The sequence below is a fragment of the Filicampus tigris genome, chromosome 21 (assembly GCF_054856515.1).
Source record: "Filicampus tigris isolate MCC_2025a chromosome 21, RoL_Ftig_1.0, whole genome shotgun sequence".
Taxonomy (NCBI): domain Eukaryota; kingdom Metazoa; phylum Chordata; class Actinopteri; order Syngnathiformes; family Syngnathidae; genus Filicampus; species Filicampus tigris.
The window spans coordinates 10,742,421-10,769,935 of NC_141237.1; the positions used below are offsets into that span (position 1 = coordinate 10,742,421).

The 27,515-nt window shown below is 40.2% G+C and overlaps 2 protein-coding genes across 2 annotated transcripts; both read left to right on the plus strand.

Moving 5' to 3' along the window:
* The first annotated feature begins 471 nt into the window (after positions 1–471).
* tlcd4a (TLC domain containing 4a) lies at positions 472–14,709 on the plus strand. Its single transcript, XM_086021216.1, has 7 exons — positions 472–758; positions 4,426–4,595; positions 5,974–6,063; positions 7,219–7,277; positions 7,409–7,503; positions 11,268–11,341; positions 12,222–14,709. The coding sequence occupies exons 2-7, from the start codon at positions 4,441–4,443 to the stop codon at positions 12,538–12,540; spliced, it is 792 nt and encodes a 263-aa protein (XP_085877342.1). The 5' UTR covers positions 472–758; positions 4,426–4,440; the 3' UTR covers positions 12,541–14,709.
* Positions 14,710–17,758: 3,049 nt separating this feature from the next.
* LOC147127570 (alanine aminotransferase 2-like) lies at positions 17,759–27,498 on the plus strand. Its single transcript, XM_086020942.1, has 12 exons — positions 17,759–18,008; positions 18,096–18,269; positions 23,658–23,747; positions 23,875–23,983; positions 24,122–24,255; positions 24,515–24,758; positions 25,174–25,253; positions 25,346–25,482; positions 25,812–25,986; positions 26,655–26,810; positions 26,874–26,986; positions 27,065–27,498. The coding sequence occupies exons 2-12, from the start codon at positions 18,123–18,125 to the stop codon at positions 27,153–27,155; spliced, it is 1,476 nt and encodes a 491-aa protein (XP_085877068.1). The 5' UTR covers positions 17,759–18,008; positions 18,096–18,122; the 3' UTR covers positions 27,156–27,498.
* Positions 27,499–27,515: the final 17 nt, after the last annotated feature.

Below are 27,515 nucleotides of genomic sequence, written 5' to 3' on the forward strand. Positions count from 1 at the left end.
TCATTATTCATTATCTTCCATTCTGCATCAAAGTAGCGATATTGCATCACCATGTGGTCAATTACGGTACTACAGTCAATCGCCTGATTCTTCCTGTTTCATACATCTTTTGCAATTTTTAGTTAACATTCAAAATAAAATAATTTACCACATACATACGTTTTATGTCATCATGATTTTTTTCACAATATATTTTAACATGGGAAAACAGTTTTCCATAGTTTTATTTAGTTAGTACACACTACAACTGATTAGAGACGAATTTCCATGACCTTCACTGTTTCATTGATATTATTGAGAGCAGTGGGCCATGCAGAGGTTGAACTCAATAAGCGGTGGCTATAAATAGTCACGATGAGTATTTCGGTTGTGTAGCTTTAAGAAGGCTGCTGTAACTTGAGCCCGAAAGAGCAAAGATAAGTTGGGGAGGGCTCTGCCACAAGCACGCATGCACCAATCACAACAACCCCCTCGACCAAAAAAAAAAAAAAAACATTCGTGGAACCACTGCAAATATGCACGTTAGCCGTCAACACGGTTTGTGGATAAACACTGCCTGGCTGACTTGGACGAGGAGCTCCCCAGGCCCATCTTGCCCCACGCTACTGTTTAGCTAGTTAGTGCGTGTGTTGTTTATCCAGCATGGACAGATGTAATGGCCGTGGATATGACACGGCGCATGCACCACAGTCTGCAGCCGAGAGAACCTTAAGCAACTGAGGGAGAGCGAGTCAGGGCGTCTTCATGAAAGTCGTAAGGTAAGCAGTTGAGATTTTTCCTCAATACGCCAGGCGACGTCAAACCCGTTAAGGCAATTCGACGTGATCTGGCCTTGCGCGGAGGTTTTGTTTTGTGGGTCGAAAAGAAAGTGAAAGCATCGTCACTGCGTGTGAGCGTTACGGAGATATCCTTGTCTGGACGGAAGAATTTGATGTTGAAGGCGAAGTTATTTGCTGTATGTGGCGGCAAACGCTTTCCCCTCAATACGTCTTACGCAAGCGCATTTTACCCGATGTACAGTCCGAACATGAAGCAGACAACATAAGGAAACGTCTGAGTCGCAACCTACGGAAATAGACTACATTTCTCTTCAAGTTCAGTTTTATGGAAGGAAATGCTGTATGCTTCTCGTTATAATAACATTGCAACACGTCTTACACAAGCATATTCTTGCTCAATTTAAAGTGTGAACGTGAAGCTGGCATGACAAGGAAACACGTCTGAGTCACGTCCTGCTGAAATAGTCTACATTTCTCATCACATTCGTAGTTTTTCAGGAGGAAATACTGTATACTTCTGGCAATACAGTAATGACAAAACAACTGGGCTTACACAAGCATATTTTTGCTCAATTTAAAGTCTGAACATGAAGCTGGCATCAATAGGAAACACTTCAGAGTCACATACTTCTAAAATAGACCACATTTCTCTCCTAATCCATTTTTACACCTTTTTTGGTCAATGCTTTTCATAACAATAACAACACTTCTTACGCAAGCAAGTTTTTAGCCCAATCTACACTCTGGGCGTGAAGCTAACAACACAAGTAAATATGTCTCAGTCAAATACAATACAAATAGACTACAGCTCTCTCCAAATCCATTTTCATGACATTTTTTTTTTTCGTGAAAGGAAATACTGTATGTTTTATATAATAAAATCAAAGCAACCCATTTTACACAAGCACATTTTTTTGCCCAGTGTAAATTAATCTACAATGATCAGTTTCTCTCCAAATTCATTCTTGCGCCATTTTTTAAGGAAGACATGTTATTATAGTATAATGCGTTTGTTTATGCCTATCAACAATAGGAAAATACTGTTTCTCATAAAAAAATAACAATGAAAGCAGGTCTTATGAAAGTGTATTTTGGCCCAAGTTACAGTCAAATACAGCATATCTCAGTCCTGAATACAACTCAGTAGATTATATGAGGGCCCTTTTGTGGTATTTGTATGTAGGTCACTAAATTCACAGTCGGGCGTGACTGTCGTTGTCGATATATGACTATTTCAAGGCCTTTTCACAGCAGTCAAGGAACCCATTCAAGAGTGCATCCGCGCCACACCAACACCGCTGCGGCAGTGCCACCCGGATTAATAAAATTTCAAACTGGGTGCAGCGCCGGCATGACGTCAGACGCCGCATCCAATTTGAGGGACGGTGGTGGACTAATTTCAGGTTGAAATTATGTAATCATGTCAGTCACATACTACTGAAGAATAGATTCGAGTTATTAAATGATTGTTCGATTATTGTTTGAAACTGATTCAGCTTTTGGTTCGGTCTTTGTTTTCCAAAGTGAAAGTATTATTTTGATTAAACATAAAAAGATAATCAGTCTGCTTTCATGAAGGACTACAGATATCAGAGAACAATTAGTGTTGAGAGGCGGAAATCAGAGGATTTGAACAGTTTCAAGTTAATCAAACGGTTAACTCGATTATTAAAATAGTTGTCGATTCATCGATTAATACTGACACCAAGAATCCATCTGCTAAAAGTCCTCCCTACCCAGCAATCACCCTGCTGAATTAAAGTTCCCATTCTTAGTGATTTAGAGGCAAGCTAAAGAAAAACCCCTCTACAGAACTGGTGGAGTGATTTTTTTATTTATTTTTTCCTTGGCTTCCTTCTTTCAGTGAAGTGCGCCGTTTATCTTTAGGCTAAGTAGCGCCATTACATAGACAGGTATAAAATTACAGAGGCCAGTGCCGCCCCCAGGGAGTGTTTTTCCTGTGTGTGTATGCCCGTTGACATACAGTACATATTAAGGGTGTATCAAACACCGTTTTAAACCGGATAATCGTTTTTTGATTAAAAAGATGTGAGGGTATCAAAGCAAACCGTTACACTACAAAATATGTCATTAGGTATCAAATGGTCTTTTATTGGAGAGATGCATCTTAGGGGGAAATGGCACATTTACAGTGCTGACAAGTTCATTTAAATGCATGCAAATTGTCTTCTATGAGATATGCACACCAGGTATAAATCGGTTTGATATTGCCGATGATTTGTTATTTATTTGAATTGAATTATCTTGAATAGTTTGGGTTTTGGAAAGCGTCTGACATGTTGTTACATATTAACTCATTCACTGCCAGACATTTTCAGACCCTCTTTTCACCGTTTAATGTTTGAAAAAAAATTGTGTGATTGAATGGCTGGACTGTAAAAAGACAAGTAAATTCGTCAATGGCAGTGAATGAGTTAATAAACATGAGAAAAGCTACAGTTCACAAGGTCATGTTGTACTTGACAAAAAGAATAGAGTGCTCAAGAATTAAGGTACTATGGTGATAATTTGAAGTAAATGTAGTTAGTAGTTGAATGAATAATACATTTTGAAATCAATGAGTAATCGTTTTATTAGTCCCAATCCCAAATAAAATCATGATTATTATTTTTCCTGTAATGGTCCAGCCCAATTAGCAACTAATTTGTATGTTTGTTGACAAGTATTTGGGGTTAGCTTGAATGTTTTTTGGAGTCTGAAAAGAAGCATGCCATCTTATTAAAGCGGAAGTCAACCCAAACATATTTTTTTCAAGAATTTGTTCCCAGCAGGCCCACTAGTTGAAACACGACATTCTGATTAATTTAGTATTTGTGGAATATAAATTAAGCAGCAAAATGCACTCGTTTTTAGCCATCTCTGGGGGCGGCCATTTTGTCATTTTTGCCGACTGAAAATGACATCACAACTGCTCACAACGACCAATCGCGGCGGACCTGTTTCCTGAATGTGAGCCGCGACTGGTCGTTGTGAGCAGTTGTAATATCATTTTCAGTCGACAGAAGACAAAATGGCCGCCCCCAGAGATGGCTAAAAACGCGTGGATCAACTCTTGTTCCACAAACGCAACATTTATCAGAATGCCCTGTTTCAACGAGTGGGCTTGCATAAAACATATTCTTGAAAACAAATATGTTTGCGTTGACTTCCGCTTTAAAGCATCGTTGGCCTTCCTTTCTGCCGCAGCCCCCTGCCACAGTAAATTAACAAAAAAAAAAAAAAAAACAGCTTCTGCGGTAGTTTGTCCAGGTCAAATTTCGAAACAGAGAAGGAAACAAAAACCGCCACTTGGAAGCCAGACTTATGTAACTCGGCGTGTTTTCTTTGTTAATCCCGTATATACTGTAGTCGTGTGAATCATGTCTCAGGGCACAGTCTGGGAATATATTGATATTATCGTCGAACGTTCCAGACTAGTCGGCTGATCAACAGTGAACAGCAGGTCCAATGTGAGATTTCACAACCCAACAGGCCATGTGTGAAGACATGACAGGCTGTGTTTGCTTGCTGTTCCGTGCACAGATTATCCATTCACTGCTGTGGTGATTCTCTTATCTATGTCGCTGTCTACGTACGGATGTGCAGTATATAAAATGACGAGGAAACGTTTTCCTCCCTTCCGAAGCGGAGCCGGGTGGCCATGGACCCATTCAGCCAGCTTATCCTCGCCATCTCGGTGAGCAGCTTCTTCACTTTCCAGTGGCTCTTCCACAAAGTCAGCCCTTGGGTGTCGACGCGCGTCAGCCCGGGCTTCCTCGGCCTCAGCGACACGCAGAAGGTGGAATGGAACTCGAGGTGAGCGGATCGCGACACTCCAGTGGAAATCCGCCCGCTGGTTGAGCTGAGAGCTCAACTATGACGTTATGACAACTGTTCCAGCATTTGCCCAGAAAAACAACAAAAAATGTTGTAGTGGGCGTTTAATGACCAAAAATAGCGCCCCATAATATCGTACTTTGTAAAACACAGTACATAAATAATTTTTTTTTTTGTCTCAGTGCATCAATTAATTGCCAGTTTTTCGGGTGAGCTTATCAGTACGGCACTAATATTAGTTGTTTTATGGCGATATGACTACAAGTGCTGTTACTCTATTTTGTCTGCCAACATGTTGTTGCTCAACCATTCGTGTTCAGTCCCTCGCTAATTAACTCATTCACTGCCATTGACGGATGTATTTGTCTTTTCGCAGTCCAGCCATTCAATAGCAGGAATTTATTTTGATATTTTTTTTCACATTTTTTTCAAACGTTAGGGTAAATGAGTTAAAGCACCACAAGATAGATGCTAATCAGTGTTAGCATTAGGTTAGCGGGGCCTTTCTTCAGGCAGTATGGCTGTTTGAAATGCACAAAGTATAATTCCGTTTGTCGTATGTTTAATTTGACAGTAATCTTCAACTGGGAGTGTAAATAAACAGCTTTGTAGCCTCTTTTTTTCATGGAATGTACATTTGGTGTATGGCGAAGAGTCATCAAGCATTATGTTTTAATGATGGTCAACTCGGTCACATTCGGCAGCATCGCTTGGTGTCTATTATTCCTACTTACACATTTCCTGATGAAAGTCTGAGTTCTTGCCAACCCATTCTGATGTTAAACATGCTGGAGTTGTTTCGAAACGAAAAATACGTTTTAAAGTTGATCAGTGGATGTAACTTAAGCTGTCATTGCTGCCACAGCCATCAGTTGAAATGAAAAGGGAATTAATTGCTCACCTATAATGTCAACAAAATAATTTATCCACCCAGTTTAAAGGCCAGACGACGTTTGTCGCCGCCCTGTTGACGTTATGTGCCAACTTGTTATGGGAACATTGCAGAATGTACATCCTGTGCTGATATCTTGGAGCGCTTTGAGAACATCGTTGAGCAGATTGGTTGGATTGGATACAACAGATAGAATTCCACGCTCGCCAACGTGCATGACTCACTGTGTTTTTCATCACTCCTTATCACTTTATTACTCATGATAGCACTCATGAAATTAAAATGGTCGCATGGTTTATGAGGGGCAAATAAAATGAAATGATTAGTGATGACGGGTATGAGGTGTGACTTGACCAAAAAGCTTGAAGCCCACTGAGCACTCTGCAGCAAAAATAATGGTGAATTCCAGTGACATATATTTAGTCAGATTTGCGTTTCATTGTGTTCTGTTGTTTATTTTTTCAGGACGGTGTCGACTCTTCACGCACTGTTAGTGGGAATCTTCTGTCTTTACATTTTGTTCTTTGATGGCGCCGTCAACCAAGACCCAGTCTGGTAAGAGTGTTTGTAAAATGATTTTACTTTGTGTAAATTTTCTTGTTTTTAACCCTTTGTTGGACACACATTTAAATATATATTTTTTTTTGCTATAGAACTGTTTTATTTTTTTTAAACCGACTTCAGTAATTAGTTCAAAATTCACAAAATTACAGCGCTTCCGGAAAGTATTCATATCGTTTCACTTTTTCAAAATTTTGTAATTTCACAGCCTTGTTCCAAAATAAATTTAATTCATTTTCCCTCAAAATTATATACATAACAACCCCTAATGACAGAATTGAAAAAGTGAGATATAGAGTCTACACACCCGTTAAAATGCCAAGTTTTGGGGATTATAATAAATAAACTCACTAGGGCTGCTCGATCATAAAAAAAAAAAATAATCAGGATTATTTTGGTAATAATTGAAATCATGATTATTGAAAACGATCATTTAATACAAAAAGAAAATGTTTAAGCGTAAAAAATATAACGACAAATCCATTTCTTTGAAACACTATAATTATGTAAGTTCCTTTTGGGACACAAAATTTATAAAATGTGTTATTATAATTTTTTTTAAAAGGTGCAAATGTATAAATCCAAGTACGATTTCTTTGTGTAAACAAATGTAGGGCGCTGGATATAAATGTATATTAATATTCGTTTTTTACGATTATGCCAATTTTGTAATCGTGGAGTGTAATAATCGTAATTGAATTTCGATTAATTGCACAGCCTTAAAACTCACGATAAAAACATTCTTTATAACCGGTGTTATAGGAGGTGGGGAGAAAGAAATAAGCTTTCACACTTGTTTAGAAAAACGAGGCACGGACTGAGATGGGGAAACATTTTGCCTGCATGGCCGACAGTCAGGGCAAGCCAAAAGATACGACAAAGTAAGTCTGCAAAGGCTGAAATAAAGCCACCTCGCTGACCAGCATCGTGAAAGAGTTGAAAGAGTGACAGGTTAGTCCATGTTACACATTAAAACGAAATCTAACGAGTGTCAAGTTATTTTGTGACCAGCAAACTTCTGCTCCGCTGGAAAGCAGATTTTCCCAACTGCTTCAGTATACACACACAGGACACTCAATAATAAAAATAGTATGAAAATGTTCATATCTAATAAATATTTATAATGAACATTGTGTACTTTTCCCACAGGGGAGATCCTACTCTGGTGAAGACTAATGTTGCTATCACAACAGGCTACCTCATATCTGGTAAGGGAAGCCTCATTGCTAATGCGTCAAATGTGACAGTTTTGTTTTATCAGCTGCTTTCATTTGTACAATTTCCCTCCTTTAATGTCCACACCCTCTCTCTCTCCCCATCTTATCCTTCTGTTTTCCAGATCTGTTGCTTATATTTTACTATTGGAAGGCGATAGGAGACAAGTTTTTTGTAGTGCACCATCTGGCAGCATTGTATGCTTACTACTACGTACTGGTGAGTGCCCTATTGTCCAATAGCAGAACATGCAGGCAAGATGGGAAGGAGACAATCAAGGGTGAACAGCAGTTTTATTTTGTAAATGTTGTTTGGTCCAAAAGGAAATGACTTACATTTATTTGTCGTGATATTTTTTTACATTTTAAACATTTTCTTGTTTTGCACCCAAAAAAAAAAAAAATCGTTTGAATGATCGGGATTTTAATTATTAGCAAATTATCATTATTCATATTTTTTTCATAATCGAGCAGCCCTAATAAAAACTTAAAATAAAATACATCAAACTCACCAGAGATGCAGACGGAGCAGACCTCCTTTTTTGCTCTCGCCTCTCTGTGTAAACTACCGGTAACTCTGAATGAATTCTATTCTCAAAGTGCCCCCAAAAAAATCAATTTCCGGGTTGACGCAAGCAATGATGTTGAAGTCATTTTTTTTTCCTTTAAAAGTGCACCTTGGAAATGAATTTTTAATCTTGTCCGACATCATACTCCCCTTTAAATCAATCTTTGATGCGCATTTTAGGCTCAATTAATCAGAAGGGTAAACATAGCTGAACCAATCAGAGGACGGAAAAACATTACTAAGCCAGCTAGCGGGCCTTGTTTGGTGCACTGAAGCTAAAATCTGATTGGATGAAAAACAAAAAAAAAAAGACCTACAAACGACTAAAAGCCAAGACACGCTATGAAATGAACATAATCGACTGTTGCAAATAAATTATTACCATTCCATGTAAGTTGTTAATGTAGCTCCGATAGTGCTGACACAATGCTTGAATCCCACTTTTGGACATAAAACATGTTCGGTTTCTAACAGAAGTGTAATGATATTACGAAATATATTCATCTTCACCCCTGATTGGTCACTCATTAAGAACTTGGTGCTTAGTGCACCTTTTAGCGCAGTTGCTGTTCACTCTTGGTTTACTCTCAAATTGTCTAGATCGTCAGTCGCATAATGATTATGGACATGATTGATTACATGGTATTTTTTGCATGGAATGCTCAACAATGGTATTGGCTGTTGAACCGCCCCTCCCATCTCCCTCCCTCTGGCTCACGTGTCCTTATAGTTCCTGTCCTTCTTTTTACTAACCCTCCCCCTCAGCTTTCTCTCGATGTACGGTTGTGTTTTAGCGCAACACCTGCCCCGCATGCCGACAGCAGGGCCCTTCAGGTTTCCTGTTACCGTGCATGTGAGCAAACTGTGTTTAACCTTAACAACTGGCTGCATATCTGCAATACCGTTTGCCATCTGTTTTTGTGCCGGAGACTCGTTCGGGTTCTCTCTCTTCCTTGCACTTTCCCTCTAAAGAGAAAACTGGCAAAGCCGTTTAGTGCTAAAGTGATTGGCCCTCCCAAAGCTAAAACAAAAAAATCAATCAAAAAGGCGTGCAATTATCGCGCTAGAGTCTAATCTTATTGGGTGAAACCTTCCATCCATTTTTTTTTTTTGCTTTTATTTAGACCATGCCATTGTCAACGCTTGCGCAGCTTGTAAACGCATGCGTCCATGTTTACTAATGACGTCATCCGTCTCAACTATAAGTTCCATTTTTAGCCACGCGGGGGCAGCAAAATATGTGGTAAAATGAACGCACTGAGTGTGCTTTCCTGTATTCACTAATGAGCAGAGCTTTCGCAACTCTCAACAGGAATACTAGCCCGTATTTCTGTCTGTCAATACAAGTGAAGTCAATGTTGCACCATAGTCTGTTTGAAAGGTTTATTTTGGGTAAGCAGGGCAAGCACATGTAACAGTTTGAAGAGACATCCATACTGTCACTGGACACTCATGACTGTCTTCCTTAGAGAGTCAATCTGGTACAAAAGTTTTTCAATCCCTGATGAGAACCCAAATTGTCTCCAACCTAGAAGTCATTTCCATTTGCTCTATTTTTTGATAATCAGTCAAACTTGTCATTTGTTGTCAAAGTTGTATTAGTTACCGTTCCAGCGTGCGTCTATGTGTGGGTGGTCACTCGAAACCGATTCATCTCATTGAGGGAATCATTTACTGAGTTTAATGTAAGTGTCAAATGTACAAGTTAGCATCATTTTTTAGCCAGCATATTTTTAGCTTTTTCTACGTTGTCCTTTATCACAAAGGTTTTAATGAGAAGAGTGACTTTCTGTTTTGAACTTGCACCAATAGGAAATCCACATTACACCTCCTATGGGACTTTTAAATGCATGCTCAATTTCTCAATGTTTGTATTTGTCGCTTCATATTTGCGTCCAGTATGTAGAAGCATTTTTATGTTGTTGTTGTTGTTCTAATCTTTCTGTCTCTCTTACTGTCTTTTTTAACATTACCGCCCCTCTTCAAACCCAACATGCAAACACTACCAAGTTGGCTTGTGTAAACAAAGTTCATGCAAAAACTACTAAAAAGGCGCGTATGTGTGTGTGTCATTACGGGAGCTTTTGATCTAGATGGGCGGGGGGGCCTCCTCCTTATTTTATTCCTGTCTTGTCTGCTGTTTTTGCTGTGTGGTTGCACTGAGCAGATGTGATGCCCAGTCACAGTATGGACTTACCAGTTCCTAGAGGTACTAGCGTGCTCATGCTAAGGTGGAAAGTATTGTACACAGATCGAACACTGATTTGTATCCATTAGTAAGTATGTTTTAGTGACACTCTTTTATTTCAGCCTCGCAGGTAAGTTTCCTTTTTATATGGTGTTTAAAGTCAGGCCATGAGTCAAATATGCTTACCGGACTCAGAATTAGATACAATAATGACTTTCAAATAGAAATGTTATTTTTGTCTTTATTTCGAGACAGTGGGTGAGAACCCTTGTGGAACTTGTGAACCGAGTCCCTGCAAACTTTGCAAAATAACTGGTTGGTTTGCGCTTTCTCCTCCGAGGAAAAGCCAAACCAAACGGACACTGTGGATGTGGAGTTTCTTTTCGGGACCAACTCTGCTTCGTGGTGACTTTCCGCGATAGCTTCCCGCTATACAAACAAACAGGGAGGCGGGGAGTGTCACGTACGGTGCACTGTGCGTGCTGTGATTGGTTGGTCGGGTATACGTCAGCGGCTTTGAGCCGCCATAGAGCTAAACTGTAGAATGCGCCGATCAAACGATCTTTCGGCTTTATGAGATCGTCAACACGGTAAACCCCTTAACGATCTAATATCGTCATATCGACCACCCCTAATGTGTACCATACTGTGCACAAACATCTCACCCAAAAGCTGCTTTTGTCTGCTAAAAGATAACAGTAGTGCAATTAAAAGGCAGTTATACTTTTAACCAAACTTTAACCTTTTGATTTGTATGCTTTTTTTGTGTGTGTGAGTAATTTCTGCCTAGTATACCAAAAGAATATTGGCTTCAATATATGTTTCTCAACTGGTTTCATGCAATTGCGTTTTGTTTGTTTTGATAAAAATCATGAAGGTCAAATTTGATCAACAAACTGTCAAAAAGCAACCAAATCGGTTTGCTAAAAACGTTCAAGGCTTCATGGTTGTACTTGATGTTCTGCATACAAGTACCAATTAGCATGTAGCCTTCACTTTCTTCCATTTGTGATGACTTGACTGTTGAACATGATTCAAGTAATTATTGATCGCCTCTCTTAGGCCTGCATACAAAATGAAATGAAATGCGATTTGTCTTTGTTGTGGTGCACTGTGGAATCTTAATTATGTCAGTGGTGAGCGGGTAAGATCCACTTGGTCTTGTCTCGTCTTGTTTTATGTAGCTCTTTACGTCTACGTTGTTTTCCTCTTTTTGCTCTCCTTGCAGGGCCAAGGCATGTTGCCTTATTTTGCTAACTTCCGTCTGCTCGCCGAGTTTTCTACTCCTTGTGTGAACCAGCGGTACGTACCATCCTGTTGGCGAGTGGGTCTCCAATATCGGGGCTCAATTTTGTTGCACTTTTACTTCAGAAGTTGAATTTTCAACTAAGATAAGGATGTAATACAATGACTTTAAAAAGTGTTCCCACAGAAAATGCACTCAAATAGTGAGGGGTGTTTATGTACTCAACTGCAGAGACTAGCAGATCTTTATTAGACATAAGGTGTTTATTAAAGGCCAGGTCTTTTATTTGACAGCTTTTTTTTTTTTTTTGATAACATGAAAATCCAGGAATGGAAATGCTGTACTGCAGTCCTGCTGGATAACAGTAGCGTTGTAGGAGAGAAGCTACAAACGCAACAGGGGTGTTTTGTTGTTTTGGGTCAGACAATAGTTGCTCATGTCAACACGGGACACGTTCACATCACATGTCTTGACTAGATCCATTTTCAATTTATTGTGTTTTCATGCGCTGTCAAGTCAAAGGCAATCCATTCCGCCCTGCTGCTCAACCTCCACTTTTCCCATTTCAAAACTTGCCCACTGTAAATAATAGAAAAAATTAACTGATAATCATAAGCCATCCGCCTATTTGTGTTTTTTTTTACTTTTTTAATCACCCGTTTGTGTTTTTTTTTTTTTTTATATATCATTGTGCTTTCTCTAATGCCGGAAGAAGCTACAAGAGGAAAAATGTATTTGTCTTTATATTATTTACATTTAAACATTTTCTTGTTTTGTACCTAAAAATAGTGATTTCAATTATTACCAAAATAATCTTGATTGATATTTTGGCTAATCGGGCAGCCCTACGCTAGCTAATAGAAAAGTAATACTTTGTCTCAAGGAATTTTGTTGAAGTGATTCGTCTTGAAGGTGTCATTGTTGTTACTGTTGCAGCTGGTTCTTTGAGGTTCTAGGTTACCCGAGGACTTCCCGACCCAACATGGCGAACGGCGTGGCCATGGCGCTTGTGTTCTTCATGGTGCGCGTGGCTGTCATGCCGGTCTACTACAGCCGCATGTACGCCGTTTACGGCACGGAGGCCTTTTACCTGGTGCCCTACGGCGGGCGCCTGGCGTGGATCTGCTCCAGCATCTGCTTGGACATCATGAACATTATGTGGATGCACAAGATCGCACGAGGCTGCTACAAAGTGCTGCAGTCGGCACGCCGGACCAAAGCCGGTGTGCCTCATGAGAACGGGAAGGTCGATTAGGGACAGATGCGACGTGTTGGGACGCTAACTTGTTAGCTAGCGCCATTAGAGGAGCGAATGTAACCAGGAGGAAACATTCAAAAAAGCTTGTACAGTATGATGGATCATCTGACAGGCCACCTTCAAGCCATGAAATGACCTGAAAGCAATACCCGTGTTGCTTATCTTTTGTTTTATTTTTTTTAAAGGAACTTTTTACCCACTTTGGTGGACAATGGAACCCAAACTGAACTTATTTTTGCACACATACATACACTGGTTAAGACTATGACTGCCAGAGATCCTCATCAATGGTCAGTGCCATCAAATTTTTGAAAGAAGGTTCAACCATCTTTTTTTTTTTTTTTAGTTGTTGACACCTAAATGTTTTTTTAATCACATCACTGTCCAGGGACATGACAAAGTGAAAAGTGTGAGTAATCTCGTGATACTGTTATTTAAGAGACTTGTTGACAAAGTAGCCTTTTTCATTGAGATTTCAAACATATTGAAACATTATGTTGCCTTGCCTTTTTTTTTTACATGCAGTATATAAAGCCCAGAGTTTTATATTGAACAAGCATTTGAAAATGCTGAAAGGAAACTGAATGTCAATGTTGTTTTTCCACTAACAAATAGGATTTTACAACGGATGAACATACGCAGAGAATGACATGTAAAGGAGTGAAAGTAGCTTTATTTAAAGCGGAAGTCAACCCAAACATTTTTTTTTTTCAAGAATATGTTCCCAGCAGGCCCACTAGTTGAAACTCTGCAATCCGATGAATTTTGCGTTTGTGGAATATAAATTAAGCAGCAAAATGCACTCGTTTTTTTTAGACATCTCAGGGGGCGGCCATTTTGTCTTCTGTTGACTGAAAATGACATCGCAACTGCTCACAACGACCAATCACGGCTGACCAGTTTTCTGAATCTGAGCCGTGATTAGTCGTTGTGAGCAGTTGTGTTGGCATTTTCAGTCGACAGAAGACAAAATGGCCGTCCCGGCGATGGCTAAAAACGAGTGGATTAACATTCCACAAATGCAATATTTATCAGAATGCCCTGTTTCAACTAGTGGGCTTGCATAGAATCTTGAAAAAAAATGTTTGTGTTGACTTCCGCAGGATTAGTTTTCATCTATTACATGATTTGAACAAAAAAATATTTTAGTGTTTTAATGTCAAAGACTCAACTCACTTTCCTCCAGCATAGTATTGCCACTGATCGGCAGTGTTTTTAATTCTAAATTGTTTAAATCAATTGTTTTCATTAACGTTTGATTACCCATTTCAAGATGCTGATTTTTCTCTGAAATACTCATAAATAATAAATTGGCTATTGTAAGCGAGAGAATCAAAAACATCCCTTTTCTGTGATTAACGAAAGAAAGAAAAGAAGGCCTCGCTCCATTGAGCTTTTGTTGCCTTGTAATCAAAATCTAATTGCACATTTTATTTTCCTGATACCCGTCTTTAAAGTTTGTTTGCCTTGTCTGTCTGAATGTTGGCTTGTGGTCGTGCTTGGGTTATTTTAACCGTTTAATTAAGAAGCCATCAAGGTCGCGCTTTTCCTTTTAAATTGTGTTCACGGCAGTGCCAAGTTGCAGCTAAGCTCACGTGAAAAGCATCATGTTTCTGTTAATATTTGATTGGCCAGGTGGGGAATCACAGTTCTCATCTCTCTTTATGATAGCAGTCAGTATTCTACAATTGAACTGAAACGACTCTGAGGCAATGCACGATAACAATCATCTTCGTGAACCAGCCCGAACTGCATGTAATGTTGCATGGGGATTGCACTATAAAAACGGATTTTGTCATAGACACGTGTACACAATGTTTACTCGATGTCAACCAACACAGGACATCACAAAGCAGATGTGAAGTGGTTTTCATATATCCAGCACAGAAATAATTAGCAAGGGAATACTTGAAAAATCAGCCGTTTATGATGATATGTAACAATGTGGGCGGTGCAAATACCAAGCAACCCCGGACGGAACTTTGATTTGTTTTGAATTATCGGTGGACATCAGTCAGTCCGAAGTCCATTTCAATATTGTATGGAGAAGAGATAGTCAGGGGGAAGTTGAAGTGACATTCTGTGAATGTGAATTATTGGAAAAGAGCAAATAATGAGCATTACATTTTAATTTGTTCCTTGTAATAAATGACAAATTGTATTGTGTGCTGAGTCTCGTTTTTTTTGGAGGGGGGGCGGGGGAATTGTGTAACATGCAGTTCAGTATACTTTGGACAGGTCAACACAGATTTTTTTTTGGTGTGTATACATTGACTATTTCTGGTTACAGTATTACTGGATGTAGGAAATACAGTACTTAATATTGGTAAATGCATCCAACCATACAGTATTGGGGATGGGCATTTGACTATATTAAAATGTTTTAATATTTTCATTTGATTGTTCTGAAATGTTGTTTCCATGATGTTGCGTTACAAATAAATACGCTGCTGGGCTACATGCATGAAATTGCACACAATAATAACATCCTTTTTAAAAGAAAAAAAATATTTATTATTTACATTTTTTTTTATTATGTATGTACATTGAATAGACATCATTTTAAACTGTATATGGTGCTCTTCTGAAATGTTCCATATTAAATTGTTCAAATTGACTTTACTTGAAGAAAAAAACAGGAAGCATATACTGCCGTTGTCATTCCGACTGTATACATGAAAATAGAAATGATAAAATTAAGACCAATTGCAGTTAGATTCAAGTGAAAAGTGATCTAATACTTTTAGTACAATGTCCATTTGGACCATAGCCGGACCAGTCAAAGTTTAGTCCTTCCACTCTGAGGGAAATGCTTAAAAAAAAAAGTATCTTGAGTCTCCTCTTATATCATGGAAGTTCTCTGCAACCCTGATGTGCTCTGGTATGCTGTTCCACAGATGGGAGTGTAAAACTGGAATGATGCCTCCGAACCCCATCCGGTAAAACCAACTCTGAAAGAGAAGAAGGCTCTAATCACGACACAAATGTTTTCTGAAACCGAGTTTCAAAATGGCCGCCCTCTGAGATGGATGAAAACGGGTGGATTTTGCTGCTTAATTCGTATTGCACTATCACAATATTGATCAGAATATCAAGTTTCGACTAGTCGGGGTGCATCGAACATATTATTCTAAAGAAAATTTTGGGGTTGACTTCCACTTTAAGGGGGTGTGCAGTTGGCATGCTGACTGCAGGAATGTCCACCAGAGCTGTTGCCCACAAATGAATGTGCATTTCACTATCTTTAACTGTCTCCAAAGGCATTTCTGAGAATTTGGCAGTACATCCAACTGGCCGCACGACCGCAGACCATGTGTAAAGACAATTGAGCATTTAGCTTCTCCAAAACAAAACAAATTCATTCCCTTTGCATAAACTTCATGGACTTATTTAATTACTTACCACTTGAGCATGTCCGACCCCAAAATGAACTATCTTACGTGTTCAAAGACACTTTAAGACTTTACTATAACTTTGTGATGTTATGATTGGAATCCCGAGTCAATATGGGAAGCGCCATATCAGCAAAAACACTGTCACCTAACTGTGGTGGCTTGTTAACACTATCAAACTGTCATTTTATTGTTGAACCAATTCCACGTACCATCTGAGGATGTGTCAAAGGTTTCTTTACGCAAAAGGGTCGTGTTTAAATAACATATGGTTTGTACATCTTTGTGGTTTTTGAATGTCCTCACGGTCAACCAGCGCAAGTTGAGTGACCTTCCTACTCCCCAGACTGTTTCAGTGTGTCTTCCTCATGTTCGTGACACCCCCTTTGAAGCTGAAATAGAACTGTGGTGCATCATGCGCTTATCCCAAAAGGCCTGCTGACTTCCATCATTTGCCATTCTAAATGTCAACACATTGCATGTATACAGGAGTCTTCTCCATTACAACACATAATGTGCCAGGTCACGCCAAGTACAGGAAAGTATGTGAGGCTTCAAAGTACTTAAGTAACATTACGTTAGAGTAATCTGCAGTACATCATACTGAGAGCTGTTTCTAATGATTTGGTATTCACTGATATTGATAAACGGTAATATAACGATGGGTGATATTTTAGAGAGCGCATCCGTTCTTTGACCACTCTTGGCGTAAGTTTTTAAAAAATCCTTTAAAGTGAAATTTGTTCTCGGCTCAAACTGTCGCCATCATAAAGCCTTTATGAATACTTTTTTTTATATAATTATAAATTGTAAAATATAATTAGTTCAAATGTCATGGTCTGTCTTTTGAATTTGGTTTTTGACTTTAGTTTCATGTTTTTCCTTGCCTTCCTTTGCCGTCACATAGGTTATTGGGTCCACCTGTGCTTGTCATCCCAGTCCCGAGTGTTAGCCAATCAGTTCCCTCCAACCCTTTGTCTTGTCCAGGTGTTCCTCGTTCGCTCGTCAATTTCTTTGTATTTAGTTCCCTGCTTTCTTGCGGTTTGTTGTCAGTTGACAAAGTCTGTGCTCCTAATTCTAGTGTTTGTTTAGATTCTTGATGTTTTGCTTTTATCCCAGTAGCTCATTGTTTTTCTTGCGTACCTAATGTTGTGTACATCAAGTGTATATGTGGCCTAGCAGTCATGGCAGCAGTTGTTTGCTACATATTTATAAAATGTGTTTTGTCTGCCCATTGAGGAAAATTAGCTGCGATAGATATCCTTGCAATTTGGCCTTACAGTGAGTCAATAGAACACTTTGTGTGCTGTGCGATGCTGCTCGCAAGCATGCGCCAACCTGTTTTTAGTTTCAGGGTATCAAATGTCTTTCCTGCGCCCCATCCAGGACATCTGTGTTAGATTTAATGGTCACATACTCTGAACACTGCACACTCACCCACAACAGAAGCAAACTCATACTCAAGACACAATCTCATGTAAGGGATTTCGTCTTTTCATATCTTGCCCTGTATTGTACTGTGCATGTTGTCTATGGCGACACAACACATACAGAGAGCTTGAAAGAGAATTTTCACAAAGCAAAAGACGGTACAATACCATTGCACACCTTATAGAAATGTGAAATGTTAGTACATGAGATTCTCAATCCCAATTCCTCGTGTGTTTAACATACAGCACGGACCTAAATTTTAGGGACATCTGCTCCAGAAAAATAAAACTTGCAAAACTCGCATGAAGATAAAAGCCTTGCTATATGATTTTTAAAAGTGGGTTTCGTTTTACAGCGAAACTGTGCCTAATGCTGTGTCCTGTAAGTGCGTTTTGCGCGATTGGCTGTTTTCCGACGGGCCATGAAGGCGTCACACGCCGCATTGAAGTTTAGGAAGACGCCAACCAACCGCGCGCTCAGCGGTGTGAAGGCGTGCGTAGTGTGTGTGCGTGTCAGTATGAGTCTTGAGAAGGCAACAAGCTCAACTGTCACTTGAGGCTCAGAAGAGTTGTGGAGAGGGACGTCTGCACCACCGCCACCCTCATCCTTCGCCCGTTCCCCTTTCTCGGATTTGAACGACCGGTAAACAGCCGTTTTCACGTGTATCTCCTTGCGTACGCGAGGCCGGTTGATTTCACGCAGCTTGTCTTTTGTTGTTGTTTCGGGTAGCGAGAAGTCCTGCACGGCGTCCACAAAATGTCTCAGACGGAAGTCAACGGGGCGTTTTGCCTGGGGAAGGTGCTCACTTTGGACACTATGAACCCCAACATAAAGCGGGTGGAGTACGCGGTTCGTGGGGCCATCGTGCAACGGGCGGTGAAGATCGAGAAAGAGCTCAAAGAGGTAATAAAAAGTCAAGGGTGACGAGACTCAATTTGTTGAGCATGTACCACTCAAAAACATTCCCCGCTCTTTTATTGATTGCCACGCGTCAGCTGTATTGTTTGCATAAGTGTGAAGTAGGAAGTATACGCTTACGTCAAAAGTTGTCAAGCTCTCGGAACTAATTGTGATGTATGCAGGGTGTCTTTGGTTTGCGATGGCGTTTCGTTCCTATGGCAACGAGGTAAATCGGAACGCTTCGTGGGATATGACTAACCTATGCTAAAATGTTGCATTCATTAAAGATTCTATTGTCCAAGGGTCACCAACGTGGTGCCCACGGACACCAGGCAGCCCTCAATGACCACATAAGTAGCCTGCGGGCCTGTTCCAAAAATAGTTCAACAGTGATGGGGCATTGTGAGATTGTTGAAATGTTGAAAATGTAAACAATGATAGGGAATTATATAAAGTGTTGCATATTGGTATAAATCTGTTTTCCAATTGATGTGCGAAATCATTAACGTAATGAATGTCTTTACATGAATGTGAAGGGTTTTTCTTCCCCTATCCATAATAATAATAATAATAATATGATTAAATGTAATTTGAGCAAATCTGTTCTGCAAATCAAACTGGTGGCCCTTCGCACTAATCATTAGGCAAGAAGTATCCCACAGCTTCAAAAAGATTGGTGAACTCTGCTGCAAAAAGCAGCTCTGAAATGTATTTTTTAATACGTATTTGGATGAATTAAAATATTTCTTTCCAATTATACTCAATCTATTTTATTTTTAATTAAAAAAATGGATTATTTGATGTTACATTAAAAAACATGTGCCATTTTGAGTTTAAATAAATACATGTCAGCATTCTTCTAACGTTTTAATTCTTCCTAGTAAGTCATGAGGAGACCCATGAGCTGCTCATTTTGACCTTGGGGCTAACTAGTACCTGCTGGCACCATGGTTTTTTTTTTAAGGACAATAAACAGTAATCAACAGAGCAAAAAGGCATCCGTGTAAGTATGTTGGAGTTTGTCTCCCTACTTCCTTGTCCTCTTCTGTGCGTAACTGCTCACCCTTCCTCTCTCTGCTCGCTGAGAAGGAGGGAGGGAAAAAAAACGATTGGCCCCTTATTAATTCAAGGAGGTGGCTATTTACTCAACTCTGCAAGAAGCCAATCATATTGTGTCCTGCTTAGACGTCAAGTCAAAAATAAAAAGAATCACTCATACCATTGACAGACTGTAAGAGCGGTTATTAAAATATGGACTTTTGAAAACCGGCAATCGGCCCCGTGCCTGCCTATGGCCCGAATGAGGGTAAGCAGTATAGGAAATAAATTGATGGATTTCTATGAGAAACACTTCTAGGCCATAAACAGCCTTGATCTTTTATTCACTGTCTTCTATTCCATTCAAATATTTGATTTGCAAGCCAAACATCACCGAAAAAGGACTAAAATGTTGGTTTTTCTTGCGTGTCCTTGGGATTCCTAGTAGATAGCAGGCAAATATGCTCCCTCAAAGCTGTAATTTGCATTGGTGATGACATCAGGTGCGTAGGTTTGCTATGTCAATATGTACTGCTCAGATGTTTTCTTTGATTAGATACATTTAAGGAACTGTGACCATGGATGTTTTTGAGCATGTACAGTTTTTCGCTGGCAATGTCACTAACCTAGATAGACTGAAGTCCAAAGTGATGTTGGACTTGGGTTTTTTTTTCCACCCACAGTGCATAAACATCTCCTGTTACTTTCTCCAGTGGATATGGATCCACTGTGTTCTCCTAGGCAGGCGTGACAGTGAGACTTTTAAAAGGCTGTAATGCAACACTCCCGGCAGTCTTTCGTCCTCTAAACGCCCTAAGCGCTTTAGCCTGATTTGACTGCCGAGTCCAGCGTCGTGGAGGAGGATGTGGTCTATCTCGAAAAGTTATTACATAAGAAGTGAGGGAACATTCTCTGGCCTCTTTTGTCTCACTGGCTTCGCGCAGCTCTCTCCTCCCCGCAACCAGCAGAGTTCATTGGACGACACTCTTGCTGTGAGGCCCAGCATGCGTCAATTGCTTTTTTGTCTGTGAGGAGCTTCATTGAAAGCCACGTAGAGAGAAAAGAAAAGCATTCTTTTATCTTTACATGGATAACATTAAATGATTTCCATTTTCTTTTTTTTTTTAAGGCACGTCCGCTTGATGCAGCCACGTTGTGCACTTCATTTTGCATAAATTGCTGCAAGACATCACCGGTCAATTGCATTAGTCAGTCATTATGCCCATCCCTGATAGCAAATACCCAGATACAATGCATAAATGTACACAAAAGAATCTCTAAAAAAAAAATAGGTCACCAGACTAAAAGGCATGAGCTTCAATTCTTTAAAGTGGAAGTCAACCCAAACATTTTTTTCAAGAATATGTTCTATTTCCAGCCCTCTAGTTGAAACAAGGCATTTTGATAAATATTGCGTTTGTGGAATAAAAGTTAATCCACTCATTTTTAGCCATCTCTTGGGGCGGCCATTTTGTCACTTCTGTCGACTGAAAATGACGTCACAACTACTCAGGGCGACTAACTACCAATCACGGCTGACCTGTGTTCTGAAGCTCGTTTTTTATGCTTGACTCATATTCCACAAACGCAATATTAATCAGAATGCCGTGTCAACTAGTGGGCCTGCATAGAACACATTCTTGAAAAAAATATGTTTGGGTTGATTTCCGCTTTAAGTCAAGTTTTACTTATGAATAAATGTTTAAAAAAAAAAAATATATATATATATATATATATATATATATATATATATATATATTTTTTTTTTTTTTTATTGGTCATGAGGGTCTGGATGCTGAAGTTGTCATCTGAGCGAGAGCTTCCTGCCAGATCTCGGACTGGAAACAGTTTTAATGGCAGCTCAGCAGATTTGACGTGTGTGTGTGTAAATGTTTGCATGTGTGCTGGCATTTATGGGCCTGACTAAACCTTGGCCCACATATGTGGCATCAAAGTGTCAATAAGTGCTTTTGGAAAGCAAGCAACTCAATGTGATTGATGACAATATTGTATGTTTGGCGTTATCAGGTCAGTCAGTCTGGAAAGGTGCTTAGTAAGATATATACTAAAATGTAAACTAAGCAGCGTTGTTTCCTGCCTCGCTGGCCTGCCTGCTTCACAGGTCTGCGTTGTGTAATCAGCGCCTGGTGGCTCCTGTCCTCCTCCAACCGGCAACAGCAGCTTCTTTGTAGCTTGAGTAAATGCGCAGCGCGCAGCTAAAGAAGAAACGTGAGGCATCCAATCAATTCGATTTTGAGCCACTTTCCACAATGACAAAATCTGCTTCGTTTTGAAGTTTATTCGCCTGCCTTAATAAGTCCATAAATTTTGACTTGAACTGAAAATGAAAGCCATGTGTGAATGAGTTCAGCTGAGGTCAGCGTCAGCCTTGAAAGAGGAAGTCAACCCCCAAAAATTCTTTGCAATAATATGTTCTATGTGCCTTCACTAGTCTAGACATGACATACTGATTAATATTGCGTTTGTGGAATAAGAGTTAATCCACCGGTTTTTGCCATTTTGGGGCGGCCATTTTTGTCACATATGTGGAATGAAAATGACATCACGGGGCTCAGGTAACAATCTTTTACGGCTCACCTGTTTTCTGAAGCCGAGTCATGATTGGTTTACCTGAGGCATGGGCAACTGTGATGTCATTTTCAGTGGACAGCAAGTGACAAAATGGCCACCCCCTGAGATGGACAAAAACGGGTGGATTTTACGACTTAAAGTGGAAATCAACACAAACACATTATTTTTAAGAGTATGTTCCCAGCAGGCCGACTCGTTGAAACACGGCATTCTGATTAATATTGCGTTTGTGGAATATGAGTTAAGCAGCAAAATCCACCCCTTTTCAGCCATCTCTGGGGGCGGCCATTTTGTGAATTCTGTCAACTGAAAATGACATCACAGTTGCTCATAGCTCAGGTAACGACCAATCATGGCTGACCTTTTTTCTGAAGCTGAGCCTTGATTGGTCGATACCTGAGTCCTGAGTAGTTGTGATGTAATTTTCAGTCGACAGAAGTGACAAAATGGCCGCCCCTGAGATGGCTAAAAAGGCGTGGATTTTGCTTGATTTCCTCTTTAACTCATATTTCACCATCACAATATCAATCAGAATGCTGTGCTTAGACTAGTGGGGCTGCATAGAATATATTATTGTATTTGTAAATAATTTTTGGGGGTTGACTTCCGCTTTAACTCACTCACATTCACTGCCATTGACGAATTTATTTATCTTTTCACAGTCCAACCACTCAATCCCAGGTAACTTGTTTATATTTTTTTCAAATTTTTTCCAAACGTAAGAGTAAAAGAGGGTGTGAAAATGTCTGGCAGTGAATGAGTTAAGTACGGCATTATGCAATGCAATAGGGCGTCTCTTCCCAGACACTCAAAGCTGTAAAGCAGCATTTACTGTAACTGTCTCCTAATAACAATTACAAGCCTCCAAGCAAGCACGTCAAATGACCATTTTTTTTTTACAGATGTACATGTTAACATCGAAGACAAAGTCTCTTTAGACAGAGAAGCCACTTGCAAAGTCCATTGTCACATTGCATCATCTGATAAACGGCAGCAGCTGCAGCACGTTGGCAGCCATAAGCAGACACGCAGGAACCAAAGCAGAGCTCACGAGGTCTAATCAGGACACAGAGGACAATAAATAAAGGATGAGCTCAAGATCAATGCTAAGTGGATGGGGGAGGAAAATCAAACCAAAACGGCGGAAGATTATTAAATTTGATTCACCACAAAGCGTTTTTTTTTTTTTTTTTTTAGAGGAAACCACGTCATCCTTGCAGCTCTGCTTGGCAACTGTGTCTCATCAGTCTATGAAAAGCGTAAAGAGTAAATGTCGCTTTTGCCCGATGAATACAAATACGTCCGAGGTGATTTGCATGCCGTACCATCAGCCGCTGACAAATGTCTGGTGCTGTCGTATAATGGGCAGCCTTCAGTCGGCACGTTAAGTGCTTCTGCTGTGATAACCGTCACGATTTGGAATGCGATCCTCAGAAGCCAGTTTGAGATCTTGTCGGGGGGGGGGGAGAAAAAAATTAAGAAAACGGGTAAAATGATCTTATTCCAGAGAAGTGATAAGACAGAAGGTGATTATACTCTGCTAGTTGAGTAGAATGACATAATAGAGTATCAACTGATTTTATGTGCTATTATAATTAAGCACGGATGCTCGCAATATGTCTGCATTGTCCTTTTTTTTTTTTTTTTTTTTTTTTTTTTCAGCAAACTGCAGTTTGGCGGAAATTTTTTGTGCATGTCAGCGTTACTTGTATTCTTAGTGTGATTCATTGTACTTTGTTTGTGTTGCATTTGTTTATGCAGGGTGCCAAGAAACCTTTCAATGAAGTCATTAAGGCCAACATAGGAGACGCCCATGCAATGGGACAGAAGCCAATCACGTTTTTCAGACAGGTTGGGCAACTTGCACTTCATATAGTCAAGCGCTTTCAAGGATTGCGCAATTTAATAAAACGGGCGAGTCAGGTTTATGTGCACTCCACTGCTTTGTGTGTAAACATGTTTTGTTTGTCTTGCACAGGTTCTGGCTATGTGCGCTTATCCTGAGCTCCTCAAGGACGACGCATTTCCGAAGGACGCCAAGCAACGGGCACAGCGGATTCTCGAGGCCTGCGGAGGTCACAGTATAGGTCAGAACACTCCCCGCTTAAGTCAACCAACATTTGCGCCACCTACTCTCCATTGGTGCCCTCGTCTAATAATTTACCCACATGCTGAGTGACTAAACGAGAAATCCATCGGAACGCTGAAGTTAATTTTCATTCAAGGTGCGTACAGCGCCAGCCAGGGCATCGAGTGTATCCGTCAGGATGTAGCACGCTACATCGAGAAGAGGGATGGCGGCATCCAGTCCAGTCCGGATAACATCTTCCTTTCCACTGGAGCCAGCGATGCCATTGTGGTATGAAGTCATTTGCTCGATGTCACTTTCCCAGTAAAGTGATCGTTTAGTCACATGGATGGTTCCTATGGTTACAGCACAATCAATCATTCCTCTTCCAGGGTAGTTGATTATAAACTCTGCTGTACTTTGCACATCTGTGTCTTCACTCCGCCTGTTAACTGTTTGCTAATGTCAGTGCACAATTGTCGGTGGACAAAAGTATTGGGACAGTTGGAAGAAAATGTGCTTATATATGTGGTTTCCTCTGCATCGCCAGACCATGCTGAAGTTGATGGTGTGCGGCGAGGGTCGGACCCGTACCGGAGTGATGATCTCCATCCCCCAGTATCCACTTTACTCGGCCGCCATCGCAGACCTGGGCGCTGTGCAGATTAATTACTACTTGGATGAGGACAAGTGTTGGAGCCTGGATGTGGCGGAGTTGCGAAGGGCCCTCCAAGCGGCGAGGGAGCACTGTAGTCCCCGTGTGCTCTGCATCATCAACCCCGGAAATCCCACCGGTACCTTTTTAGTATTTGACATTTGTGACGCGCACACTTACATTGGGCGAAATTTTGAATGCAATTATGCTAGTTTGTACATATTGTATAGTGGACTCTACATAAATTGACTATTAACCCTTTCATGCACATGGACAGCTATTTAAAAGGTGCTTTCGCCTATATTTAGTCATCTAAAAAACATGTTTATATTTCAAATAATTACATCAAATCATAATGCATGAAAGGGTTAAAAAAAATTTTTAATTTAGATTAAATGATATAGGCGAAAGCAACTTTTAAATAGCTGTCCACTGTAGTGACCACTGTGCATGAAAGGGTTAATTAAGTTAGTCTATTTATTTATTTATTTATTTATTTTACATAAAAAGCTAGCATCAATTTCCTTCTCAAATCTGCGTATCCCGTGTTGCAGGTCAGGTCCAGAGCAGGAAGTGCATTGAAGATGTGATCCGCTTTGCAAAAGAGGAGCGCCTCTTCCTCATGGCTGATGAAGTAATGATGAAAATGTCCTTTAACGTTATGCATAAAGACTTTTCTTTGATCAATGCTGTTCGCAATGCTTAACTGCGTTCACTTGTTTTTAGGTCTACCAAGACAACGTGTATGCAGAAGGCTGCAAGTTTCACTCCTTTAAGAAGGTGCTGTTTGAGATGGGACCAGAGTACTCGAGTACTGTAGAGTTGGCCTCCTTTCATTCTACCTCCAAATGCTACATGGGCGAGTGAGTTACCACTTGCTTGTCTTGTTCAGGAAACTTACTCTTGCTGTTTGGGAATACAGTTGGTTCCAAAAATGTAATTATACATATACTGATCATTGTAGATGCCACAGTGTGAGCAGTGCAATAGATTACATATCAATTAGATGCAAAAATGTTGCCAAGCAAGGGTTGATCACACAGATGCAGCAATCCTCGTTCAGTGTTGTTGCCATACAACATTTTTGAGTTAGAGAGATTAATCCTGTTTCATATTTCACATTCATTCAACTGGAAAAGCACCATCTTAGGTGTACTTTGCTTCCATTCACCATTGTTTCTGTGGCTATCAGGTGTGGATTCCGTGGAGGATATATGGAGATCGTTAACATCGACCCGGCGGTCAAGGCCCAACTCCTCAAACTGGTTTCAGTGCGCCTATGTCCCCCCGTCCCCGGGCAGGCTCTCCTTGACTTGGTGGTGAATCCCCCTCAGCCTGATGAGCCCTCCTACACCAATTTCATGAAGGTTTGAATGTACATACATATATTTTACGCATTGATCACAATCCGTGCAGCGTTTTAAAATGTTTTTGGGAGACTGAGAAATCCATTTCCAAAGTGCTGTAATGCAGTTTGAGTGAATCGGATCAATAGTAATCTGAAAGTACAGTATGGCTCCAAAACCATTATAATGATGCTGTTGGTGGTCCATTAGCGGGATGTGTGGTATATACTGCGTATGGATGCATTATTTAGCTTGAAGAGTGAGAATACTCAATAGTTTGAATTATTTCTCATCCAAAGTAAGAGTGAAGGAACTTTAGCAACTGCATTGAGTTATACTTTACATGTACTACCACCAATATCCTTTGAGGGGCGCACTTGGCAAACTATCAGGTGTTGTGGCCATAGTTTTCAGCCGTGTCATTTTTGGAAAGGCAGAATATGATACAGCTTTTATTGGACCTCGTTAGACTGTGGCCTGTCATATTTTTGTTTAACTAATACATTTTTAACAGCATCGATCATCATGGTAGAGTTCCCACATACAAAGATATTGTTCTGGAAATGATATCACTTAGCTCATACCTGCATTGGCCACAAGAGGGTGACAAAATCAATACTGTACAGGTTGGAAAATGCTCACCAATTGACGTACATTTTCACGGTTGCCAACCTGAAATGTCCCCGCAGGAACGTACTGCAGTGTTGGACGCCTTGGCAGAGAAGGCCAGGATGACTGAGCAGATGTTCAACACAGTACCCGGTATCACTTGTAACCCCGTGCAGGGCGCTATGTACACTTTCCCCCGCATCACCCTACCTCAGAAGGCAATCGACAAGGCCAAGGTGTGTTCATTGTTTCAGATTTAACGTGTATACCATTTATGAAGAACCCTGATGACTTTGCAGGAGGAATGCCAAGTGCCTGACATGTATTACTGCATGAGGCTGCTGGAAGAAGAGGGCATCTGCCTTGTGCCAGGTAGCGGCTTCGGGCAAAGAGAAGGAACTTTCCATTTCAGGTCAGTACACACGCAGGTGGCACTAAAAACTACCCCAACAACGGCAACAGTAACCGACCATTGTCTTCCTCTGTCCAGGATGACCATCCTACCACCCACTGAGAAATTAAAGATTGTACTGCAGAAGATCAGCGCCTTCCACCAGCGCTTCACGAAAGAGTTTTCTTAAATCCCCCATTTTTTTTAACCGTTCCAAGTACCAACCTTTTAAGAAGTGCCTTTATCAGAACAAGTGTAGCTTCTAGATCTGACTTTTGCATCAGTCCATTATACTTTGTCGTTTTTAGAACAGCATGTGTACTCATAGTTCGTAATGCATAATGCACTTTCCTAAGGCAGTGACCTTGCCAGATAATTGCGCTAACTCCTAGCATCCCACTAAGAAATGCTGCTGCCTATAGAGTAGTGTTTATACGATCAAGCTAACGACCAACCTGCCATTAAAAGTTGCCAACTAAAATGTAAAAAAAAAAAAATCTTTTAAAATGCAATTAAAGCACTTCAGTTTGTAACATTTGTTTTTTGTAGT